At 41.6% G+C, this 20829-nt stretch overlaps 1 protein-coding gene across 1 annotated transcript in view; it reads left to right on the top strand.

Annotated features, from left to right (window-relative positions):
• C4H6orf132 (chromosome 4 C6orf132 homolog) overlaps nt 1-20829 on the top strand; it is a 50451-nt gene that overhangs the window by 25599 nt on the left and 4023 nt on the right. The window contains exons 3-4 of the mRNA XM_051996920.1: nt 14233-14314; nt 16991-19925. Coding sequence (XP_051852880.1) covers nt 14233-14314; nt 16991-19925 — 3017 coding nt within the window. The remainder of the gene's footprint in view (nt 1-14232; nt 14315-16990; nt 19926-20829) is intronic.

Raw genomic sequence — 20829 nt, 5'->3', positions numbered from 1 at the left:
GTATCTAGTACCCAGCTTGGAGACAGATTCATCTTTCTGAGTTCAAATCCAGCCTCAGACATCACTAGCTGTCACTTCTCCTGTTTGCCTCAGTTTTCCCATCTACTCTTACTGCTCTTCCAAACTATTCTAGTATCTCTGCCAAGAAAACCCCCAATGGATCATAAATCAGAGAAAGATTTTGCCCAGACACGTACCAGCTAGGTGACTCTGGACAAGTTCCTTAATTCTGTTCATCTCAGTTTCCTCATCTGTAAAATGAGCTGGAGAAGGAAATGGCAAATCACTCCAGTATCTTTGCCAAGAAAACCCCCAGTGGAGTCAGAAGTCAGAAAAAGACCTGCCTCAGATACTTCCTACTATGTGGCCCTGGAAAGTCACATAACCCTAACTGCCTCAGTTTGCTCATCTGTAAGATGAGCCAGAAAAGAAAATGGCAAAACACACTCTAGCATCTTTGCCAAGAAATTCCTAAATGGGGTCACAAAGAGTCAGACATGACTGAAATGACTGAATAACAATAAAAATTGGCTCTGAGAACTCCTTTATAAGTCATATTTGTATGACTTTGAGCAAGTTACTTCTCTCTGGGCTTCATTTTCCACATCTGTAAAACAAGGGTCATCTGACCACTAAAAACTCCTCAGAACTAAGTCTATGATCCTGTGAATTTTAGGGCAAGAAATCTAGAATTCACTGTCCTTTTTTTATATTCCAAGTTCTGATTTGCAGCTTCCTGGTAAAAGTAGAAGAAATGTTACTAGGATTGAGAAAACAAACTGGAGACAAGGGTGTACTTTCCTTTACCAAGAGCTCCCTCTTGACCTCTCCAGATCCAGACCAAACCAAACCATGCCCAAATGAGGTATAGGTAGGGAATTAAACATTTAATACCAATGTGATATAAGGAACTGGCCAGACTGGTCCTAGGTGCCTGGGGCAGCGAGAGCACTTCAGGAACCCCACCCTCTCTGAGTCAGGCTGGATAATAATTGGGAGGATGGGGGGTGTTCTGGGCTGTGCCCCAAAGGTGTCACTCTGATCACTCCATCCACCCTCTGGACCATTATCTCTGCTTAATGGGGAGTCCAAAATTAGATGGGGCCCCACTGCACTCAGCTACTTGTTTTCTTAATAGATTGTTCATTCAGTCTTCCATTTTTACATCACCTAGATTTTCCCCTGCATTCCCTTCTTTCCCCTTCCCCAGAGCTCTCTTTTATATCACAGTTTTTTTTTTAAAAGAAGGAAAAGGAAGAAGAGAAAAAAAATTAGCAAAACCTGTCAATCTATCAAAAAGATCTTGATATCATGTTCTATTATAGTGATATCATCACTATTTTGATTTCCCCCGTCCCAACCCCGCCTTTTGCAGAGAAGAAGGAAATGTCTTCTTAAATCTTTTCAGTGGAACTAAGCTTATTTCATAACTATTTCCCCGGGCTCTGTTGAAATTTGGGTAAAGGAAATAGGTGGCAATCTTGATTTTGGCTGGTTAATATAGTTGATATGATCTGGAGTGAAAGACAAGTGAGGGAATCCTAAGGTAAGGCACAGGCAACTGTTTCCTTGGATCCTGGTTCTATAAGAGAGAAATTATATCCAGGGTTGTACTTGTAAATGTTTAACAACCAGTAATTTGAAGGGAAGAAAAAAATAAATATAACATACTTTTAAGTTTAATTTGTACATTAACATTTTCTCCATCATTTTCTCAAGTTTAGACAAGCAACAAAATAAATCAAACCTTTATTTGTAGTATTTTTTTTTTTTAAAGACAGAAGGGAACTAAAATCCTCAAATGAATAGAAAAATGAGGAAAGGGGGCAATTGGTAATTTAGAGGTGGTTTGAGCTAAAAGGGTAAATGCAAATCTCTTCAAAAAATTTAGCTAATTAAAGCAGAGATTGCAGTCATGATTTCAGACAAGGCAACAAAAAATAGAATGAATCAAAAGAGAGAAAAAAAAACTTCATTTTGCTTAAAGGCAACATAGACAAAATTAATATTAGTACTTAGACACTGTGGCACAGTATATAAATACTTAAAAGACTAGGTAATTGAATTACAGAATAAATTGAAATTAAAACTCTCAAAATGAGGGGCTTCAATATTACCCCTCTCAGAGCTAGACAAATCTAATCAAAATAATATAAATAAGAAAAGTTTAGGACCCTATAGAATTAGAGAAAAGTCAGATATACTGGTCTATGAAGATTACTGAATGGGAACAGTTTACTTTTTTGTCACCTTTACAAAAATTGACATTCTGAAAAATTACTATTACAAAAATACTATGTCATAAAAAAGCACACAAACAAGCAGAAAAGCAAAATATGAAATGGCACCGAGATACTATTTGATGTAAAGGGCATCTGTCCTTCATTTGTTCTCCATAGGCTCTGAGATTTTTTATTCTGCCCCTTTCCTCAATTTGATATCACCACTCCTATCTCCCAAAGTTATTATGGGAATCAAATGGATAATATTTTAAAGTAATTAGTGTAGAAGTGGTACATAATAGACCTTTCATAAATTTGTCTTCCCTTCCCTTTGCCCTTGGGATAAACATCTTCCTCAGGCCAAATGAACTATGTTAAGAAATAGGGATGGGAACTTTGCAAGACTCTCTCTTAGGTTCCTCCAACCCCCAGGCTAGTGTAGACAAACTATACCTCTGGAGTCTCGATGGGTGGCACAGGGCAGGGTAGCTAAGGGTGTGGGATCTGGTAGAAAGAGCAACTGTGGTTGTGATGTCCAGCCAAGCCTCTACCTACCAACCAATCTCTGAGCTGAATGACCAGGGCTTGGCTGGATAAGGAATTCTAAGAATGAAGATTTGTGTGTGTACAACACCAAGCCCTGGGTGTGGGGAGAGGGTATCCAAGAACAAAGAGCTCTGTGAAAGTGTCCAAAGGAACACATGGCCCAGGGGACCGAGGTGAACAAATCTGCCTCACTCAGTAGGCAGAGTTCCTGGCCAAGCTTTGTCTCTCTCTAAAGACAAACTTGTTTCTAATATCTCTGAGAAGGGAATGTAAGTTTAGCAGATTCCCAAAGAGATCTAGGATCCTAAAATAAATTAATGTGATTGAGTTAATATTTATTAAGCACTTTCAATGTATCAGGCACTTGATAGTACAAAGAAAGTTTTTTTTTAAAAAGTAATAATAATAATTCCTACTCAAAAGAAGCTCTCATTCTCATAAGGCAGACAGTATGGAAATAGCTATGTACATTTATACAAGATACATGAAGGATAAATTGTAGGTAATCTCCAAGAAAAAGGCATGAGCACCAAGCGGGGTCCCCTGGAAAAATTTCTTGCAGATGGTGGAATTTTTTTCTGGAATTTGAAGGAATCCAGAAGAGCATTCTTAAGTACAAGGAACTGTCTCACTCTTTCAGTGAGAGGCACAGAGCAAAGAAATGGAATCAAATGCAAAGAATTATAAGTGAAATCACTAAAAAGTGCTCTTCATTTGGATTTGAAGGATTGGAGTTTGAATTCTGGTTCCAAAGTCTATAAGAAGTGGGAAACTATCAATTCTCATGGGTTCCTTTATTTCTCTGCAATTATAATAGCGTTTTTGTAGTATTTTAAGGTTTACATTAGTCAATTAGTCATGTCTGATTTTTTTGTGACCCTATATGAGGTTTTCTTGGCAAGGATGCTGGAATGGTTTGCCTTTTCCTTCTCCAGCTCATTTTACAGATGAAGACACTGAGACAAATGGAGTTAAGTGTCTTGCCCAAGGGTCACACAGCTTTTGAGTATCTGAGGCTGGATTTGAGCTTAGAAATAAGATCTTCCTATTATGTGGTTCTCTTCTTTTTTAAAATTTAATTTAATTTAATTTTTGTCTGTTTTCAACAATGAGATGATTGAGGTCAGTTCCAATAATCTTATGATGAAGAGAGCCATCTACACTCAGAGGAGGACTATGGGAACTGAGTATGGATCACAACATGGCATTTTCACTCTTATTCTCATTTGCTTGCATTTTGTTTTCATTCTCATTTTTTCCTTTTTTCTGATTTTTCTTGTGCAGCATGATAATTGTATAAAGGTGTACACATATTGAATTTAACATTTTTTAAACATGTTTAACTTATATTGCATTACTTGCTCTCTAGTGGAGGGAAATTTGGAACACAAGGTTTTGCAAGGATCATTGTTGAAAAATTATCTATGTATATTTTTGTTGTTGTTTTGTTTTGTTGAGGCAATTGGTGTCACAAGTGACTTGCTCAGATCACACAGCTATGGAGTGTTAAGTGTCTGAAATCACATTTGAACTCAGGTCCTCCTGACTTCAGGGCCGGTGCTATCTAGCTGCCCCTATTTATATATTCTCCATTACATTTCTCTTCATCCAATCAGTTGACAAAAATAATATGTTTCTATTCTACATATCTCTTTATTTTATACATTTATATGCATATATATGATACATAAAGTTTTCCCTGAATTACATGTTTAAAAATTTTTTTAACATTTGGGTTTTCAAGTTTTGAGTTCCAAAATTTATTCTTTCCTCCTACCTTCCCCTCTCTCTCCCCAAGATAGGAGGCAATTCAGTCACACAGCTGCCACAATCATCTTCCTAAAGCAGACTTCTGATTCAACTATTGCTTTCCAAAAAACAAACTTCTCAATGTAACATTTAGAGCTCATTTTCTTGTCAAGACTTGGCTGCCTTTCTAGGACTGTTGTATGATGGCCCAGTGGATAGAATGTCAGCCAATTTATTATTTTTTTATTAATTAATTTATTTTAAATACACATTGCTTTATGGATCATGTTGGGAGAGAAAAATCACTACAAAAGGGAAAAAACCATGGGGGGGGGGGGGGAATGAACATAATATGTTGGATGTAAACATTCAATCTCCATAGTTTTTTTCCTAGATACAGATGACCTTTTCTGCCTAAAGTCTATTGGGATTTCTTTGGATTACGGAATCACTGAGAAGAACCAAGCCTTTCATAGTTGATTATCACACATTCCTGCTGTTATCATGTACAATATATTCCTGATTCTGCTTGTTTTGCTCAGGATCAATTCATATAAATCTTTCCAGGCCTTTCTAAAAGCCTGCTTGTTCATCATTTTTTATAGAACAATAATATTCCATTACCTTCATATACCACAGCTTTTCAGCCATTCCCTAACTGATGGGTATCTAATCATTTTCCAATTCTTTTTATCACAAAAAGCCAATTTTTAAGCTAAAGTCTTCAACAGATCTCAGTTTGACTGGGGCCGCACCCATTTAGTGATAAGGCTTGGTAGCCATAGAGGCAAAGAATGTCCTCTTTCATCTAGTCTCCAAAAAAAATCTAAATAAATAAATGAATCTGGAAGAGAAAGACCCTCAGCGTTTCTGGCCAAAGTAGAAATGTATTGCCATTTACATTCAATCTGAGTCAATCAACAATGACCTTATGGGGCTTGGTTTAGGATTTATTGTAGACTTTAACTTAAGAAGGCCAAAATCTTTCATTTTATTTATAAGGGAAAGTGAGGCAGGTGACTTTGCATAGACCCTCCCTCACTTAAATCCAATTCACTTGCTTGTCAAGGTAACACCTCCCTGATGTCTGGAAGGATGAACAACAAGTGTCAGCCCCAGAATCAGAAGGACCTGAGTTCAAATCTCCTTCCTCTTAGAATCATTAGCTTCCTTTAAAGCTCAACCCAGTTAAAACTTTACTCTAAACCTTTCCTAACCTCCCATTTAGGGTTCTCTACTTCCTAAATGATTTTGTTTTATCTATATATGTGATGAATATATCTTGTAGAATGTGAGTTCCTTGGGGGCAGAAGATATTTTTTATGTTGTCTCTATATCTCCAGTATCTAGTAGATTATGTTGCACGTAGCCTAGGCTTAATACTTGTTGAACTGAAATACTAAGAGGAAAGGAGAGGAAAAGGTGTGTTTAGCTGGGAAATTAGGGTGGAAGGAAAGGTGAGATTAGGGTCTGGATTTTGACTCTGACCTGGAATTTCAAGGGAGAAAAAATGAGTCTCCTCACTGAAGTCATTTAGAAAAATAAGGAGTGTCTCTAAATAGAGGGAATATAGGGAGATTCCTGATGGATTCATCCTACCATTGTCACTCCCTTCAGGAGGCTGAGTCAAAGGGCAAAATATCTGGGGGCTCCAAATATTACTGTCCTCTCCCCCTGGGCTAAAAGCAGACCCTTTTTTTCCCATACTCCAGGCAAACAACTTCATTGCTTTCTATCCAATTTGTAACCTGTTATTTTAAGAGGGGATTTCAAGGTTTAGGATAGGCTAGATTATATGTATAGGGTTGTATAGCTCCCCACCCACAACTCACAAAGAATGGACTGCAGCCTCTTGGGCCAATCACAGTTCACTGATTACTGTTAAAAGGGCCATGACATCTGGGAAGTGATGTGCAAGATCCCCAGTTTCATTCTCTCCTCCAGAGCCATCTGGCTCCCGATGCCCATGGTGTGGTCCAATGGAATAAACCCCAGAGCTAGAACCTGATCAGTATTTCTGACTCTGTTTTGTCTTTGGCAAATGACCTCCAATATTTACTTTCTTTGTGACCTTGAGAAAAATCATCTAATCTCCCTGTAAGGAAATGTCAAACCAAAGATACTCCGATACCTTTGTGAAGAAAAGCCCAAATGGGATCACAAATAATCAGCTCTGAAACCCTAACTACCACTTCCAACTCCAGAGCAAGTGTTCTTTCCACTGCATCTCCTGCAAACTGCAGGAATACTGATGTCAACAACTGGACCAATATTTGCTGGAACTAGAGTAGTTCTATCTGAGAGGGATATCAGATGAAAATCAGGGCCTGACTGGACAGGCCACAGGTGGAGCAGGGACCTGTAGAGGGGTGGGGGAGGGTGAAAGCTGCACTGGCTCCCACACCTGCAATCTCTGTCTGGGAGCCCAACCTCCCAGATTGTCTAGACCCTGATTTGGACTTCAAATGAGAAACATGCAAATTGTGCACCTGTTTCAGTATTAGATTCCTAAAATTTAGAGCAGGAAAGCATCTTAGAATTAACCTACTTCACCTTCATTTTGCAGAAAATAGAGGAAAAATAAAATGTCCACACATACAGTTTAATGGTATGAGTCGGGAGACCTGGGTTCAAATTCTGGCTCAAATTTCATTACCTTTGGTTACCCTTCAAATCTGTTGATTTAGGTAGCCCTAAATAGGGTTGTGATGCTGTCTTTCCCAAATAAGAGGCAACAGCGTAAATATGGGGAGGGGGGATAGGTAAAGTCCCAATTCTTAGAGTCTGAGGAACTGAGTTCAAATCTGTGCTCTGTTAATACCTGTTCTAACCTGGATAAGATATTTTACCCTACTGGCTTCAGTTTCCTTATCTATAAAATAAGAAGGTTTCACTAAATGAACTAAGTCTCTCCCAGATCCCTATCTATGACTCTTAAACTATTGGGTTGGGTGTAGCCAGAACTAGACCGCAGGTATGAGGAAAGGATGTAAATCCTATATAAAGGCTATAAAACCTGCTCACCTCCAACATGCTTTGTCTAGCCACTCCTGTGTGTCCAGCACATGAGACTTTTAATGCACCAAGTCTGGAACTCATAAAAAAGGGCATAGAAGGAATTGGTCCCCATCACTGAGCCATTGCAGCTTTCTCCTGGCCCAGGGGACAAGGAAATCACTTCCCTTCCTGTCCCAGAGAAGACAGCTCCTTTGAGCAGCTTGGGACATCTCAGTTCTCCCAATGTTCCTGTAACTGAGTTATGTCCTCCAGCTCCCAGGTGCCGGCTGACAGCTCTCCTGGAGAACTTCAGGGTGACTCACATGCAAAGTTGTCACTTTGGACTAGAGAGGAAAGGAGTCCTCCTATGGAAGAGCCAAAAGAGACCTTAGAGACCATCCAGTCCAAGTGGCTCTTTTTACAGAAGGGGAAACCGAGGCTTAAAGAGAGGGGGTGATTAAATCCTTATAGCACACAGTTTTAGTTCAACTCCAGGGCATGGTTTTTAATAATAGGGCTACTTCCAAAGAATTGGAAAAGGAATGGCTGTCCATCATTTGGGAAATGGCTGAACAAGCTTCATTACATGAAAGCAATGGAATATTATTGTTCTATAAAAAATGATGGATAAGCTGATTATAGAAAGGCCTAGAAAGATTTACATGAACTGATGCTGAGTGAAACAAGCAGAACCAGGAATACATTGTACACAGTAACAGCAAGAGTGTGCAATGATCAACTAAAAGGCTTGGTTTTTCTTAGTAGTTCAGGGATCCAAAGCAATCCCAATAGACTTTGGACAGAAAATGGCATCTGCATCCAAAAAAGATCTAAATAGATTGAATGTACATCAACACGTGCTATATTCACTTTTTTTTTCTTTTTCTTTCTCTTTTTTTTTTATATCTCTCTCATGGCTTTTCCCTTTTGCTCTTGATTTTCTCTCTCACAATTCATAAAACAATGTGTATTAAAAATAAATAAACTAAAACAATAATAATAATAGGGCTACTTCCTGAGAGGCAATAGTGGTATAATGGGGAAAGTGTGAAGGGGGAAAGGAACAAGCATTTATTAAGTGCCTACTATGTGCCAGGCACTGTGTTGAATGCTTTACACATATTATTTGATCCTCATAAAAAGCCTAGGAGTTAAGCACTATTATTATATTCATTTTACATTTGAAGAAACTGAGGCAGATAGAAGTTAAAAGAGGTGCTCAGAATCACACTGCTAATAAGAAACTTGGGTCTTCCCGGCTCTGGACCCAATAATGTGGCACTTAGCTGCCACTGGGCCTGGATTCAAATCCCACTTCTCATATTTACCAGCTGTGTGATCTTAAGCAAATTTAATTTACCCTTTCATTATCTCTCCCATGTAACTACATATGTGACCTTGGAGGGGTCACTTTCTGTAATTCTGTTTCCTGTTCTAAAGGCCAGGCTGGATGAATTCTAAAGTCTCTTCTAGCTCTTCTTCATCCCAATTTCTTCATTAGTAAAACAAGAATGATGATAATATACTACAGTTATCCCACATCAAAGAGGTTCCAAACAGTCTTTGCCATATAACTACATGTATGACCTTGGAGGGGACACTTTCTGTCATTCAGTTTCCTGTTCTAAAGGCTAGACTAGATGAACTCTACAATCCCTTCTAGCTCCTCTTCATCCCAATTTCTTCATTAGTAAAACAGGAGTGGTGATAATTATACTACAGTTATCCCTTCCACATCAAAGAGGTTAGGGGCATGGTGTCCCCACAATCTGGAAACTCCTCATAAAATTTTTGGCCCTCCCTTTATACCAGAGTAGGACTCTGAAATTTTTTCTTTTTCTTTTATGGGGTGTTTATAGTACTGTACATATGTTTTATGCATTTCTGAGTTTCTAAACTTTTTCTGTGTCACCCACTGGTCTACTTAGCTACATAAAACTCCCCCAAAATTCCCATTTAATTTCTTACTCCAACTCGGTTAGCAATATAGCGAAATCTCAATATGGAAGAGATAACTATATTTACCTTAAGGCATTGTTGATTAAAAGTACTTTGTAGTTACATAGTATAAATGTAAGCTATTTGTAGGCTTCTGGCACTGAAAAAGACATTAGAGACCATTTAATCTAACCACCCAGAGAGGGGAAATTAGGGGCAGCTAGGTTGCTCAGTGGATAGAGCACCAGCCCTGTGATTAGTTAAAATCCAAACTCATTCATTTTACTAACTGTGTGTCCCTGGGCAAGTTGGTTAACCTCCATCACCTCCAAAAAAGAGAGAGAGAGAGCAGGAGAGAGAAATTTTTAAAAGGAAGGGACAAAGAAATGAAGGGGAAAAAAAGGGAATGAAAAAAGAAAAAAGAAAGGAAGGAAGGGAGAGAGAGAAAAAGAATAATTGTTCAGTACTTAGCATTTATATAGCACTCTGAAGCGTGCAAAGCACTTTACAAATATTTTCCACATTTGATCCTCACAAAAACCCTGGGAGTTAGGTGCTATTATTAGCCTAATAATTTATAGTTGAGAAAACTAAGGCAAAGATTGAGTGACTTGCCCAGGGTGCCCTAGCTAGTAAATATCTGAGGCTGAATTTGAAATTGTCTTCTTGACTCCAGTTCCACTGCTCTATCCTCTGCCTCAACTAGCTGCTAGCTAATTGCCTAAGTGGCAGGATTTGACCCCAAGTCTTTTGACTTTTAGGGGCAGCTAGGTGGCTCAGTGTATAGAGCTTTTGCGATCTATTTGGGTAGATCAAGACTTTTGATTTAAAATCTAAAGTTCTGTCTACTACCCTGCCTGAATAGGGCAAGGAAAGTATTCTGGGGAATAAAAAACTTTTGGAGGCTCCTGCAGAAAATCCAAAGTCCTAAGATGAGTCTCTTTCCCCCATATAGACTCTCTAAGTTAACAAAGAAAAGGGTGGGGCAGGAGATGTTTAGGGGTTCAGGCAAACACAGAAATATGCTGAGATACAAAGAACTAGTAGAACGTGCTTGAAAGATCATTAGTCTATTACTTTGGCCTTAATGATAGTAGAGCTGCAAAAGATCTTAGAGAACATGTCTCCCTCCAATTGACCCACAAGGAAATGAGATTCGTCCAAGTTTACGCAATTAGTGAGAGCCAGAACTCTAACCCAGATTCCCCAACTCCTGGTTCTGTGCCCCTTTGGGGGTCCCCTGAAAGGCCCTGGGGAGAACCAATAATTCCTCCTCCCCCTCCCAGAATTTGGTTTCCAATTCATTTTTTAAAAAATGTTTTATTGCCTTTTCTCTTAACAGCACCTGTTTCAGAATTCCCCTCCCTCATGGCAAAACAAACAAGCAAAAACAAACAGTAGAATAATTGGCTCTATCTGTTGATGGCCAATTAGAAGCTATTTTAGAATCCTGATGGGAGATGTAGAGGTTAGAAAAGTGAAGATTTCCATTTTTATTCAAAGAATGCTAAGTCACCAGGACTTGATTCATCTCTCTTTACTTGCTTTTTCTTCAGCAAATGGGGACAGTGAAGGAAAGGAGAATGGGCATTTTGATGGTGGATAGAGCACCAGACCAGGATTTAGGAAGTACTGAGTTCAAATCCAGTCTCAGACACCTAAGAGTTTTGTGATCTGGGGAAAGTCATTTAACTACCACCTGTCCCAGTTTCCTCAATTATAAAATGGAGATAATTGCTCCTATTTCCCAGGTAGGGTCATTGTTAGGATTAAATGATAAATTTGTAACGTGCTTAGTACAGTGTCTGGCACATAGTAGTTCTTAATAAATACTTCGGGGGGTGGGGGGAGGGGGAAAATTTACTAAATCCAATGTTGAATAATAGACCTGGAAGGTCCTCTGAGGGGAAATTTCTAGTAACATGACATTAAGTTTTGTGTCTGATCCATTTCTGTGCAATGTTACTAATATATTGAATAAAAATAATTAACATATCTACATATATGTGCATATGAATATATCTATACATACACTACATGTAAAAAAATAAGTGCTTTTCAATTTATATGTTTCTTCTGCCTAAAAGGAGATGATTACTTGCACTGCTTACTGCTTAGGGGAAAGCACTTTATAGACCATAAAGTATTATAGAAATGTGAATAAATTAAAAGTCATTTATTAAGCATTATTATGTACTATACATCAGAGATACAAATAGAAAAAATAATCCCTGCTCTTGAGGTGATCGCATTCTATTGGGATATCCTTTTAAGAGGGTACATGTAGCTGTCAATCAGATGGAAAGATAGAGCTGGAGGGTCAGAATTCAGCAGGAAGACTATACAGACTACTGGGTCTGCATGTGAAGATCCAACTCCAGTCCCTCAATTCTCTGTCCTGTTAAAGGACAGCTAATTTACCTTCCTGGTTGGGTTTGAATTTATGTTACCATTGTCTGAGCAAATGAGCATTGACAGATGGGTCCAGAAGAATATATTGGGTGAGAAAGGCAAGCTAGGAATTTTAAAGCATTCCACAGATCATCAAGAGAATGAGTAATTGAGTTGACTGTTTGCATAAAGACCTAATGAGTGGAGCACAGGGAATGGGTGGTGTCTCGGATGATGAGTGGGTGGTGAGCCAATTTAGACCCTATCTAGGAAGTGAGGAGGTGAGAGGCTGACTTGGAGCCTCACCCAAACTCTTAAGGTTCAAAGGGATGTCCTGCCCTTTCTGCTATGTGACTGGAACACCCTAAAAGCATTTGCGTCTCTAACAGAGCAAGGCGTGAAGGGTGTGTCCCATGCATCCTCGTGGTGTCTTTAAAAAGATATTAAGAGGGTTTTTAAAAGGCATCTGGTCTATCCAGACCAACACTGCAAACTAGGTCTAAGAATGGGTTTGCATTAGTTGTGATTTTTGCGTATAATGAAACTTAAAAGTATTTTGGAGTCAAGGGCTGTGTGAAACTGAGGGTCATAGAGACCTTCCTTATAGAATTGCATATAAACCATCCAAAGTGACTCTGGGGTCTGGTGGAAATAACAGGGGAAGACCTGGGTTCAAATGTTGCATTTCCTCCTCATTAGATAATCTCTAAGATCCCTTAAATTCTAAAATTCCATTCATTTATTTATTCATTCATTCAACAAATGGCTTGTGGAATGCATGTGATGTATTCAATTTTGCTCCGAGCTCTCAGATACTATGATCCAGTTTAAGGCCAGCTCTCAGTAGCCTCCAGCCTGGAGACCTATAGCCTATTTGCAGAAACAGCTGCAAGCGACCCTGCCCCCTTAGTCCTCCAGGCGGAAAGCCCAAAGGTAAACCCTGTAGCCAGATTTATTCAGGCAACTTGCCAAAGACTACATCTCATTTCCATAAAAGTTTGCCTCCACCTGGCTCTACAAGTGATGTCAGCTTTTGCCCCATAAAAGAGAAATTAAAGGAGTTTGTGGTATAGAGGATAGAGCCAATTGGGAGGATGCTGAGGGAATGACACATGAGTGGCTGGGGTAAGGAGGCTGAGAAAGCTAATTCAGGCTCAACTCAAAGATTTCTTGAATTGGGAAATCCCTAGATTCTGATTAGCCTTCAGGGTCTCACTTTCCTCTATGGATCCAAAGAAAAATTTGGATTAGATCGGCCCTTAAAACTTTCCAGCTCTATCTCTCAACACTTTCTAAGTTATTTTCTCTTTAACACCTAATTTCAACTTAACAAGCATTTATGAACTACCTATCATTTTATCCTACAAAAATAATAATAAAGAGTCCCTACCCTCAAAATGCCTGTATTAGGGGTATTGGGGATGGGTGGAGGAACTGAAATATTAGATAAGGGAATGCAAAAATCAATTCTGTCAAACATTTATTAAGCACCTACTATGTGCTAGACATTATTGTAGGCACTGAGATCACACAAGAATATCACAATCAAAAGTGAAGATTAAAAGAAATTTGCGGAAAGTGGTACTAACCACTGAGGGAACTAGTAGAGAGATTACTGTCTAAGCGACCAAAATGGACAAGTGAAACTGAAAATAATTAAATGTGACATGTTACAGTACAAACTAAAAGTGCAGGAGCAGGGTCAGAGATCAAAGAAATCACTGTGTCTGAGAGAGGAAGACTTTTCAGATGTGAAAATTAAACTGATCTTTGAAGGAAGGATAGGATTTGCAGAGCTAGATTGTTGCTGTTTGTCCTTTGTTCTCCAAGAGTTCCAATGACATCGGGAAGGTGATGTCATGACTTGTAAGTGAACTGGATTTAAGTGAGGCAGGATTGTACAGAGTCACCATCCAGACATCTATCATAGTGCATCCAGGGCCATCTCCAGACATCTTGCCACAGTGAAAGGAGAAACTGGTAGTTTTCCCAGATAAGGGGTAAACCCAGGGAATCAAGTGCTTTGGCAGACAAGAAAGAGAGGAAGGACCATCTATAACAGATGGTCCATAAGGTAGGTCAGGACCAGTTGTAGAGGACCTCAAATGTTAGTCTTAGCAGTTTAAATTTTATTCAATACATAATGGGAGGCACCTAGGTAGCACGGTGGATATAGCAATGGCACTGAGTTCAAATTTGACTTCAGATACTTTTTAGCTGTGTGACCCTAGACAAGTCATTTAACTATTTGCCTCAAAAACAAAACAAATACAAAAAAACCAATGGGGAACCATTTTTAGCTTGTAAGCCAAAGGAGTGACTTTGAATAATTTTTTTTTAAATATGAATTTATACATTTCCTTACTTACCATTCTTGGGTTTTTTCCAGAATGCCCAGGAAAACCATGGACTGGCTGTGCCAACCCCATCTGTCCCAGAGGATTTTGTGGACAAAGAAGTGACAAATAAAGGTACCTGGGCTCCCCTTGCTTTTGGGTTCTAGGGACTCTCAGACGCTGGTTATTGCCTCCAAACATTTAAAGAGCTTAATTTGGCCAAGTTACAATAAAACCTATATCTTGAGATCCCATGTTTATCTTATCATCATTGCTGGATCTGGGCTGAAAAGGAGTTATGGCAGTGGATGAGGGGAGAGAATAAAGGACTGGACGAGAATTCTTATTTGGCAGGAAGAGGGTGTTCAGGAATAGGTCTGAGAGAGTCTTGGGAGAAAGCATTTTTAGAAAAAATCCCCTCTTCCTTCCATACCAGAATCTCACTCTTTTTTTTTTTTTTGGTTTGAATCCAATAAGATTTGGAAATATGACTTGGTCGCTGTGCTCAAAGCACTTAAATTTGATTGGGAAGACAGGGTATAAACAGTGAAAAGATACCTATCTGTACAAGACAATAGGGATTAATGTCTATTGAGCAATCCAGTCAATAATTGTTAAGGGTTCTGAAAAGATAGAAGTCAAACATCAAAGACAGAAAGGATGTTATCTCCCAACCCAGGAACAGGTAAAGGCTGCTATCTACTGACAGGAAGGTTTATCCTCTCTATGGGCAGCTGGGTGGTAAAGTGGATAGAATACTGGGCTTAGAATCGGGAAGATATATTTCTGAGTTCAAATCTGGCCCCGGATACCAGTTGTATCACCCTAGATGGTCATTTAACTCTTGCTTGCCTGTTTCCTCATCTGTCAAATGAACTAGAGAAGGAAATGGCAAAGCACTCCAGTATCTTTGCCAAGAAAACCCCAAATGGGATCCTGAAGAGTGAAACATGACTAAGATGGCACAGATGTTTAGAAAACAGCCTTCTGTTTCTCTTCAAGGAAAATGTTTAGAGAGCATTGTCAAAGTTATGGAAAGCCAAGGTTTAATAATAATTTTACAGCAGATCACTGAACTTTTACTAATTGTAAAAGCACATATGTCCTTGTTTCTCTCTGGAAAAGGAATTAGATCTAAACGAATGGAAATTGGTAGGAGAGGATCTTTGTCAATTCTGTAATAAAAATGGGCCTAACAATTTCCAAAGACATACTTAATACATATAATTTAATACAACTAGCCTTAGGAAATGTTATAAGTATTAAAATAAGGAAAAAGAAGAAACAGCATATATATAGGATATTTTTCCACTTGGCTGGCTGGTGGTAAAAGAAGAGTTTTCAGAGGAAGAAGCTACAAGTTGAGATTTCACCAGAATTACATGACTAGTGGAGCTGGCTGGAGGCTGAAGAAAGCAGAGGCAGAGGTTGAAGGACAGAACCTTTGGATTTGGAGACATTCGGAGGGCTCTAAGCTAACCGGGCTATATTAGAGACAATAAAAGATCTGAACTTTTATCACCTGGCTGCGTTTTAGTTGATTATTACTTTCAACTGCAATTAAGACTGCCTCCAAGAAAAACCTTCCCCGAGAAACCTGCACCTCTCCCCCAGAGAGAACTATTCTACCTATTTTAAAAGAAGAAGATCACCACTTCCCTGTAACTTCCTTCAGGTGGAAGGGGGTGGGAAAATTCTGTCTTCCAGCATATCTCTTGAGATAAAGTAAATACTGAGGCAGGGGGATATGTCATGAAGGTAGGATTTTCTTGTTTCTAAAAATAACATGGCAACTATCAAAAGCTTAGAAATTTAAATTCATTTTTTAAAAATTTATTTTTAATATACATTGCTTTATTAATCATATTGGGAGAGAAAAATTAGAGCAAAAGGGAAAAACCATGGGAGAGATAAAAAAAACAGAAGAAAAAAAAAAAGTGAACAAGCATGTGTTGATTTACATTCAGTCTCCATAGTTCTTTTTCTGAATGCAGATGGCATTTTCTGTCCAAAGTCTATTGAAATTGTCTTGGATTACTGAATCACTGAGAAGAATCAAGTATTTCATAGTTGATAATCACACATTTTTGCTGTTCAAGTTCATTCCTGATGTGAAACCAGAAAACCAGTCCTGGGAAGGAAGGGGAGAAGCTAGAGTTGGAGGCCTTTAGAAAGCAGGAAGCTGGTCAAGAAAGAAAGGAATCTGGAAAATCCAAACCTGTTGAATGTATCTTCTCTGTTGGGAAAAGTAGGATGAGAGAGCACCTAAATGCTCTTCAAAAATTCAGTCAGAGTTCAGTGTAAACTGTGAGAGCCCAGCTACAATCTGCTATCCTTTGCCTGCTAATGTAGCAAAATGGAACTGGAGGAAACCCCAGTTTTCCCCCAAACTGAACAGAAAAGACCTGTTTCTGGGAGGGTAAAGGGGGCAGAAGAGGAAAAAAGCTAAGCTTACTCCTTGCATACTCCTCCTTCCCTAAGTAGCATTTTTTCCCTGCCTCACTGCTCCCACTTCCCACCCTTTTCCTGTCTCTCTTCTGCTGGTACCATGAGAATTTGTGGACCATCCAAGGATGGAGCTCTGTTGGCCACCCTTCCCCCAGATCCCATTAAGTTACATTATTCTCCTGCCCTGCTTTTAAAAGGAGGGTTATATTGCCAAATATATAGGGTTCAGGCCATTGCTGTCCCATCTTTCCTACCTGAGAAACAGGGATTGATCATTTACTTTCAGGGACGACCTTTCCTAGAAATTGGAAATGAGGAAATTCTGGACCTATCTCATTCTGCTCTCTCTCTTTTTTTCTATAGGCAGTTCCCTACAAGTCAATGGTAACCTCCGACTGTACAGCTCTGTGGGTGACCTGAGGTCTGGGCGCTATGGTGAAGAGTCCATCATCCCTCCACCCCCCGTGGGCCCAGCCCCAGGACCACCTCCTGATGTCTTGATGTTTAAGGGGGAGTCTCCACCCCCTCCCCCACCTTCTATGGCACCCCCACCTCCTCCCCTACTTTTGGAACCACAGCCCCCACCCCCACCCAACATGGCCCCACCTCCACCACCTGTGTCTGAGGCTCTGTCTCCCCCATCCACACTCTCCTCCCCACCAACCCCCACCCCTCCGGACTTCATCCCTCCAGCTCCTCCCCTAGCCTTCTTGGCCCCCCCACCCCCTCCTATGCCAGCACCGGGACCCCCAGTCCCAGAGTCTCCTCGTACCCCAACAGGACCTCGCCTCTTCTCTTCTGGTGGTGTCTCCAAATGGAAATCAGAGACTGTGCTAAATGGGGGGCAGTCTGAAGCCCACAAGAACAGCCCTCCCAGAAGCCCTGCTGCTCTTACTGAGTCTAAGGTGGACCCTCATCTTACCTTCCCCCGTTCCTTCAAGGTGCCCCCCCCAGCACCTGTCAGGACCTCATCCATCCCAGTTCAAGAGTCTCCTAAAGACCTCCAAGAGGAGGAAGTGCCTTCTAAAAAGATCTCAAACCGGCTTCCCTTACCACCCAGCTTCCACATCCGCCCTGCATCCCAGGTATATCCTGATGGGATTCAGGAGCCAGATGGCCCCAAGAAGCCCCAAGACTCTGTGTCTGCCAGTCCTCAACCTAACCAAACCAGCCCCAGAATAAACAGCAAAACAGCAACACCACCCCCGGCGTCTCCATTACCACCCCCAGCACCCCCTCTCCCCCCAGAGGCTCCCCCTCTGCCAGTGATCGAAAAGGTCCCGGTGCCACTGACAGGGCTTAGGAAAGGCCCTAAATCAGGTTCTCCCATCCCCAAACCCAAAACTCCCACCCCAGTGACGGAGGTCTCCTCAGATCCTGTGGACTGGCGGGATCCCAAACAAATGGACAAACTGAGAAGCGAGCTGGCTGCTTACCTCTGTGGCTCAAGGAGAGAAGAACGTTCCTCCTGCAATGGGACTGGTCCCACTCCTCCCTCCAAAGTTGGAGAGAACAGAGACAAAAGCCCCAATTTACCCAAGAAAGAACCTCCCCCAAGCCTGACTCTCCCTCCTGTGGACTATGCCCCAGCAGAACCCCCAACTTCAAGTGTCCAGCGCATCAGGAGTGAGCTGGAAGCCCTGATGGCCCCCTCAACAGAGAAGGAAGTAAAGCCGGCCACAAGTCTCCTATCTCCTAAGCCCTCAGCTGACACTAGAAGGATAGCAGAGAATGGGACTGGGGATGCCAAATTTCCTAAGCCAGTGGCCAAGAAGCTCCCACTGTTGCCCCCTTCACCCAAACCTGAGGCAGAAAAGGAACCCAGTGTCCTCATAGCCAAGACTGTCGAGAAAGCCACAGAACCTCAGCCACCAACAATATCTTCTCCCCTTCAGGATAAGAGCTCCCCTTTGGTGCCTTCGAAACCTGATAAGATGGAGACCCCTCCTTCACCAGCCCCTGCACCAAAGACTCCCCTAGCCCAAGAGGAAGCATCAGTTCTCTACAAACTCCACCAGGACCAGGGCCAGGGCCAGGACCAAACCCACTCCGGCCAGGACCAAGCCCACTCTGGCCAGGACACTGCTGTAGTAATACCCAGCCCTGTCAAGAAGGAGCCTGAGGGAATAAAGGAAAATGGAAAGTTATCAGTTAAGAGCCCTGGAGAAGATCGGTCAGATGGGGAGGTCCTCAGACACCCAGTGACAGGGGAGGTGGTGGAAAGGGGATCTCCAATGGCCTTACTCCTGGCTGCCAAACAGAGGGCCCAGAAGGGACGGGCCAGGGGCAGTGCCCTGGGCCGGTCCTCATTGCCAGGGAGTCTCCGTGGCAACAGAAATCAATCAGAGTCTGTCTCTGAAAGCATCATCTATAGTGAGATCAGGCCCAACTCCTTCACAGTTGTGCCCAAGCCCATGAGAGAAGTAGAACAGGCTCCCCAGGTGTCCTCACTAACTCAGCATGACAGACCCAGCAAGTGGGGCTCCCCAGCTTCAAAAGGCCCAGTGACGTCAGAGTTCCAACCCAGGCAAAAATGGCCAAAGGAAGAACCTCAGGCTTCCCTGGGCCAGGAGAGATCAGCCTCTTCCTACAGCCCCCAAAGCTATCTGCTGCCCAAGTCCTTCTCTTCACCATCTTCCCCTTCATACAAAGGAGGTGAGGAAGAGGAGGAAGAATTTAACTTTGAGGTCATCCCACCCCCTCCTGAGTTCAGCAACGATACTGCTCTGCCTAACCCGCCTCCGGCCCCAGCTCCTTTCCCAACCCCAACCTACCTGGGCCATAGAGGCTCTCCTCTCCGAAACAGCTTCTCGGACTATGGCCAGACCTTAGACCTCGGTCTTCAGGGCTATGAGCGGCCATCACCCTCAGGATCCCCGGGAAATACCTACTCCCGCTACTATCCTGGTGTCCACTATAGTGGGAGTGGGGGCTTGGAACGCTTCTCAAGTGGGGGCCGCTCCCTCATTAAGAAACGCCTTTACCTCAATGAGCCTCGGAGGAGTCCTGGACCCCCACGCTGTGGCCCAGGAGGTGGAACTGCCCGAAGTCTGAGCACCCCAAATGCTTTTGGGCCCCAACCTGGTGCAACATATGGGTCTGGACATGGAGGAGCAGAGATGCGACGTGTTAATTCTTCAGGCCGGGTGCCTGGGGGTCTGCATTCTCGAAGACTGTCCCTGGAAGGGACTGGAAGGAATGGATCCTATGCAGGAGGGGCAGTTGGCAGTGGTGGACCTGGGGAGAATATATACAAAATATCTAATGCAGACTACAGCTTCGTCCCAGCAACCAGCAGGTGAGTCTTGGAAACACAGGAAAATGTTGGGAAGGGAGGGAGAGGTGGCCAAGCCTGACCAGACTGGAATAAGCTACTTACAGCAACTTCATCAAAGGTGACTTGTTAGGTAGGCCCCCCTTGGGTTTTCTCCTGTCACACATCATTTTTCAGCTGCTAGAAATATCCTCCCTCCTCCTCCTCCTTTTTTCCCACCATCTCTCTCTTCTTTTTTTTTTTTTTTCCAATATTCACCACCAAACTTCAGCTACAATCTTTCTTAAGATTTTCTTTATCTTCTCTCAAGGCAGAACTACCAGGGTATTGACAATCTTCTGCCATTTGTGCCTGCCCTTGGTAGACCTCTGGTTATCTTGCACATCATTCCTCTCCCTCTCCTTCCAAACCTCAAATCCACACCTGTACTAGACCTATTCTTTTTCTTAGGGGCCTGTTTCTTAACATCATTAAAGTAGTGACTTCTCATGTTTACACGGGGCTTCTTACAAAACAGAAGATCAAAAATTCAAGTATTTTCCCCTTTTACAGATGGGGAAACTGCAGGGCAAAAAAATGGCAAACCTAAACTCACAGAGCATATTAAGTGGTAGAATAATAGTGCAAATCCAGGATTTCTGGCTACAAATCCATTCTTTTCACTCTGACTGTACCACTCCTTCAGCAACTCTGCTATGTGTGATCTATTAAAAAACATAAAGGGACAGTTAGATGATGCAATGGATAAAGCATCAGCCTTGCAGTCAGGAGGACTTGAGTTCAAAAACTTAATATTTCTTATCTGTGTTACCTTGAGCAAGTCACTTAACCCCAATTGCCTTGCCCCCCCCCCCAAAAAAAAGTAGAGAAACTTCCTCCTTCCCCCAATCTGCCTCTCCAGTGGTGGGAGAAGAAGGGAAGGGATCAA

This window comes from Antechinus flavipes, chromosome 4, assembly GCF_016432865.1.
Source record: "Antechinus flavipes isolate AdamAnt ecotype Samford, QLD, Australia chromosome 4, AdamAnt_v2, whole genome shotgun sequence".
NCBI classification, from domain to species: domain Eukaryota; kingdom Metazoa; phylum Chordata; class Mammalia; order Dasyuromorphia; family Dasyuridae; genus Antechinus; species Antechinus flavipes.
The sequence above is the reverse complement of the archived record's forward strand: the minus strand, read 5'-3'. Positions and strand labels throughout refer to the sequence as shown.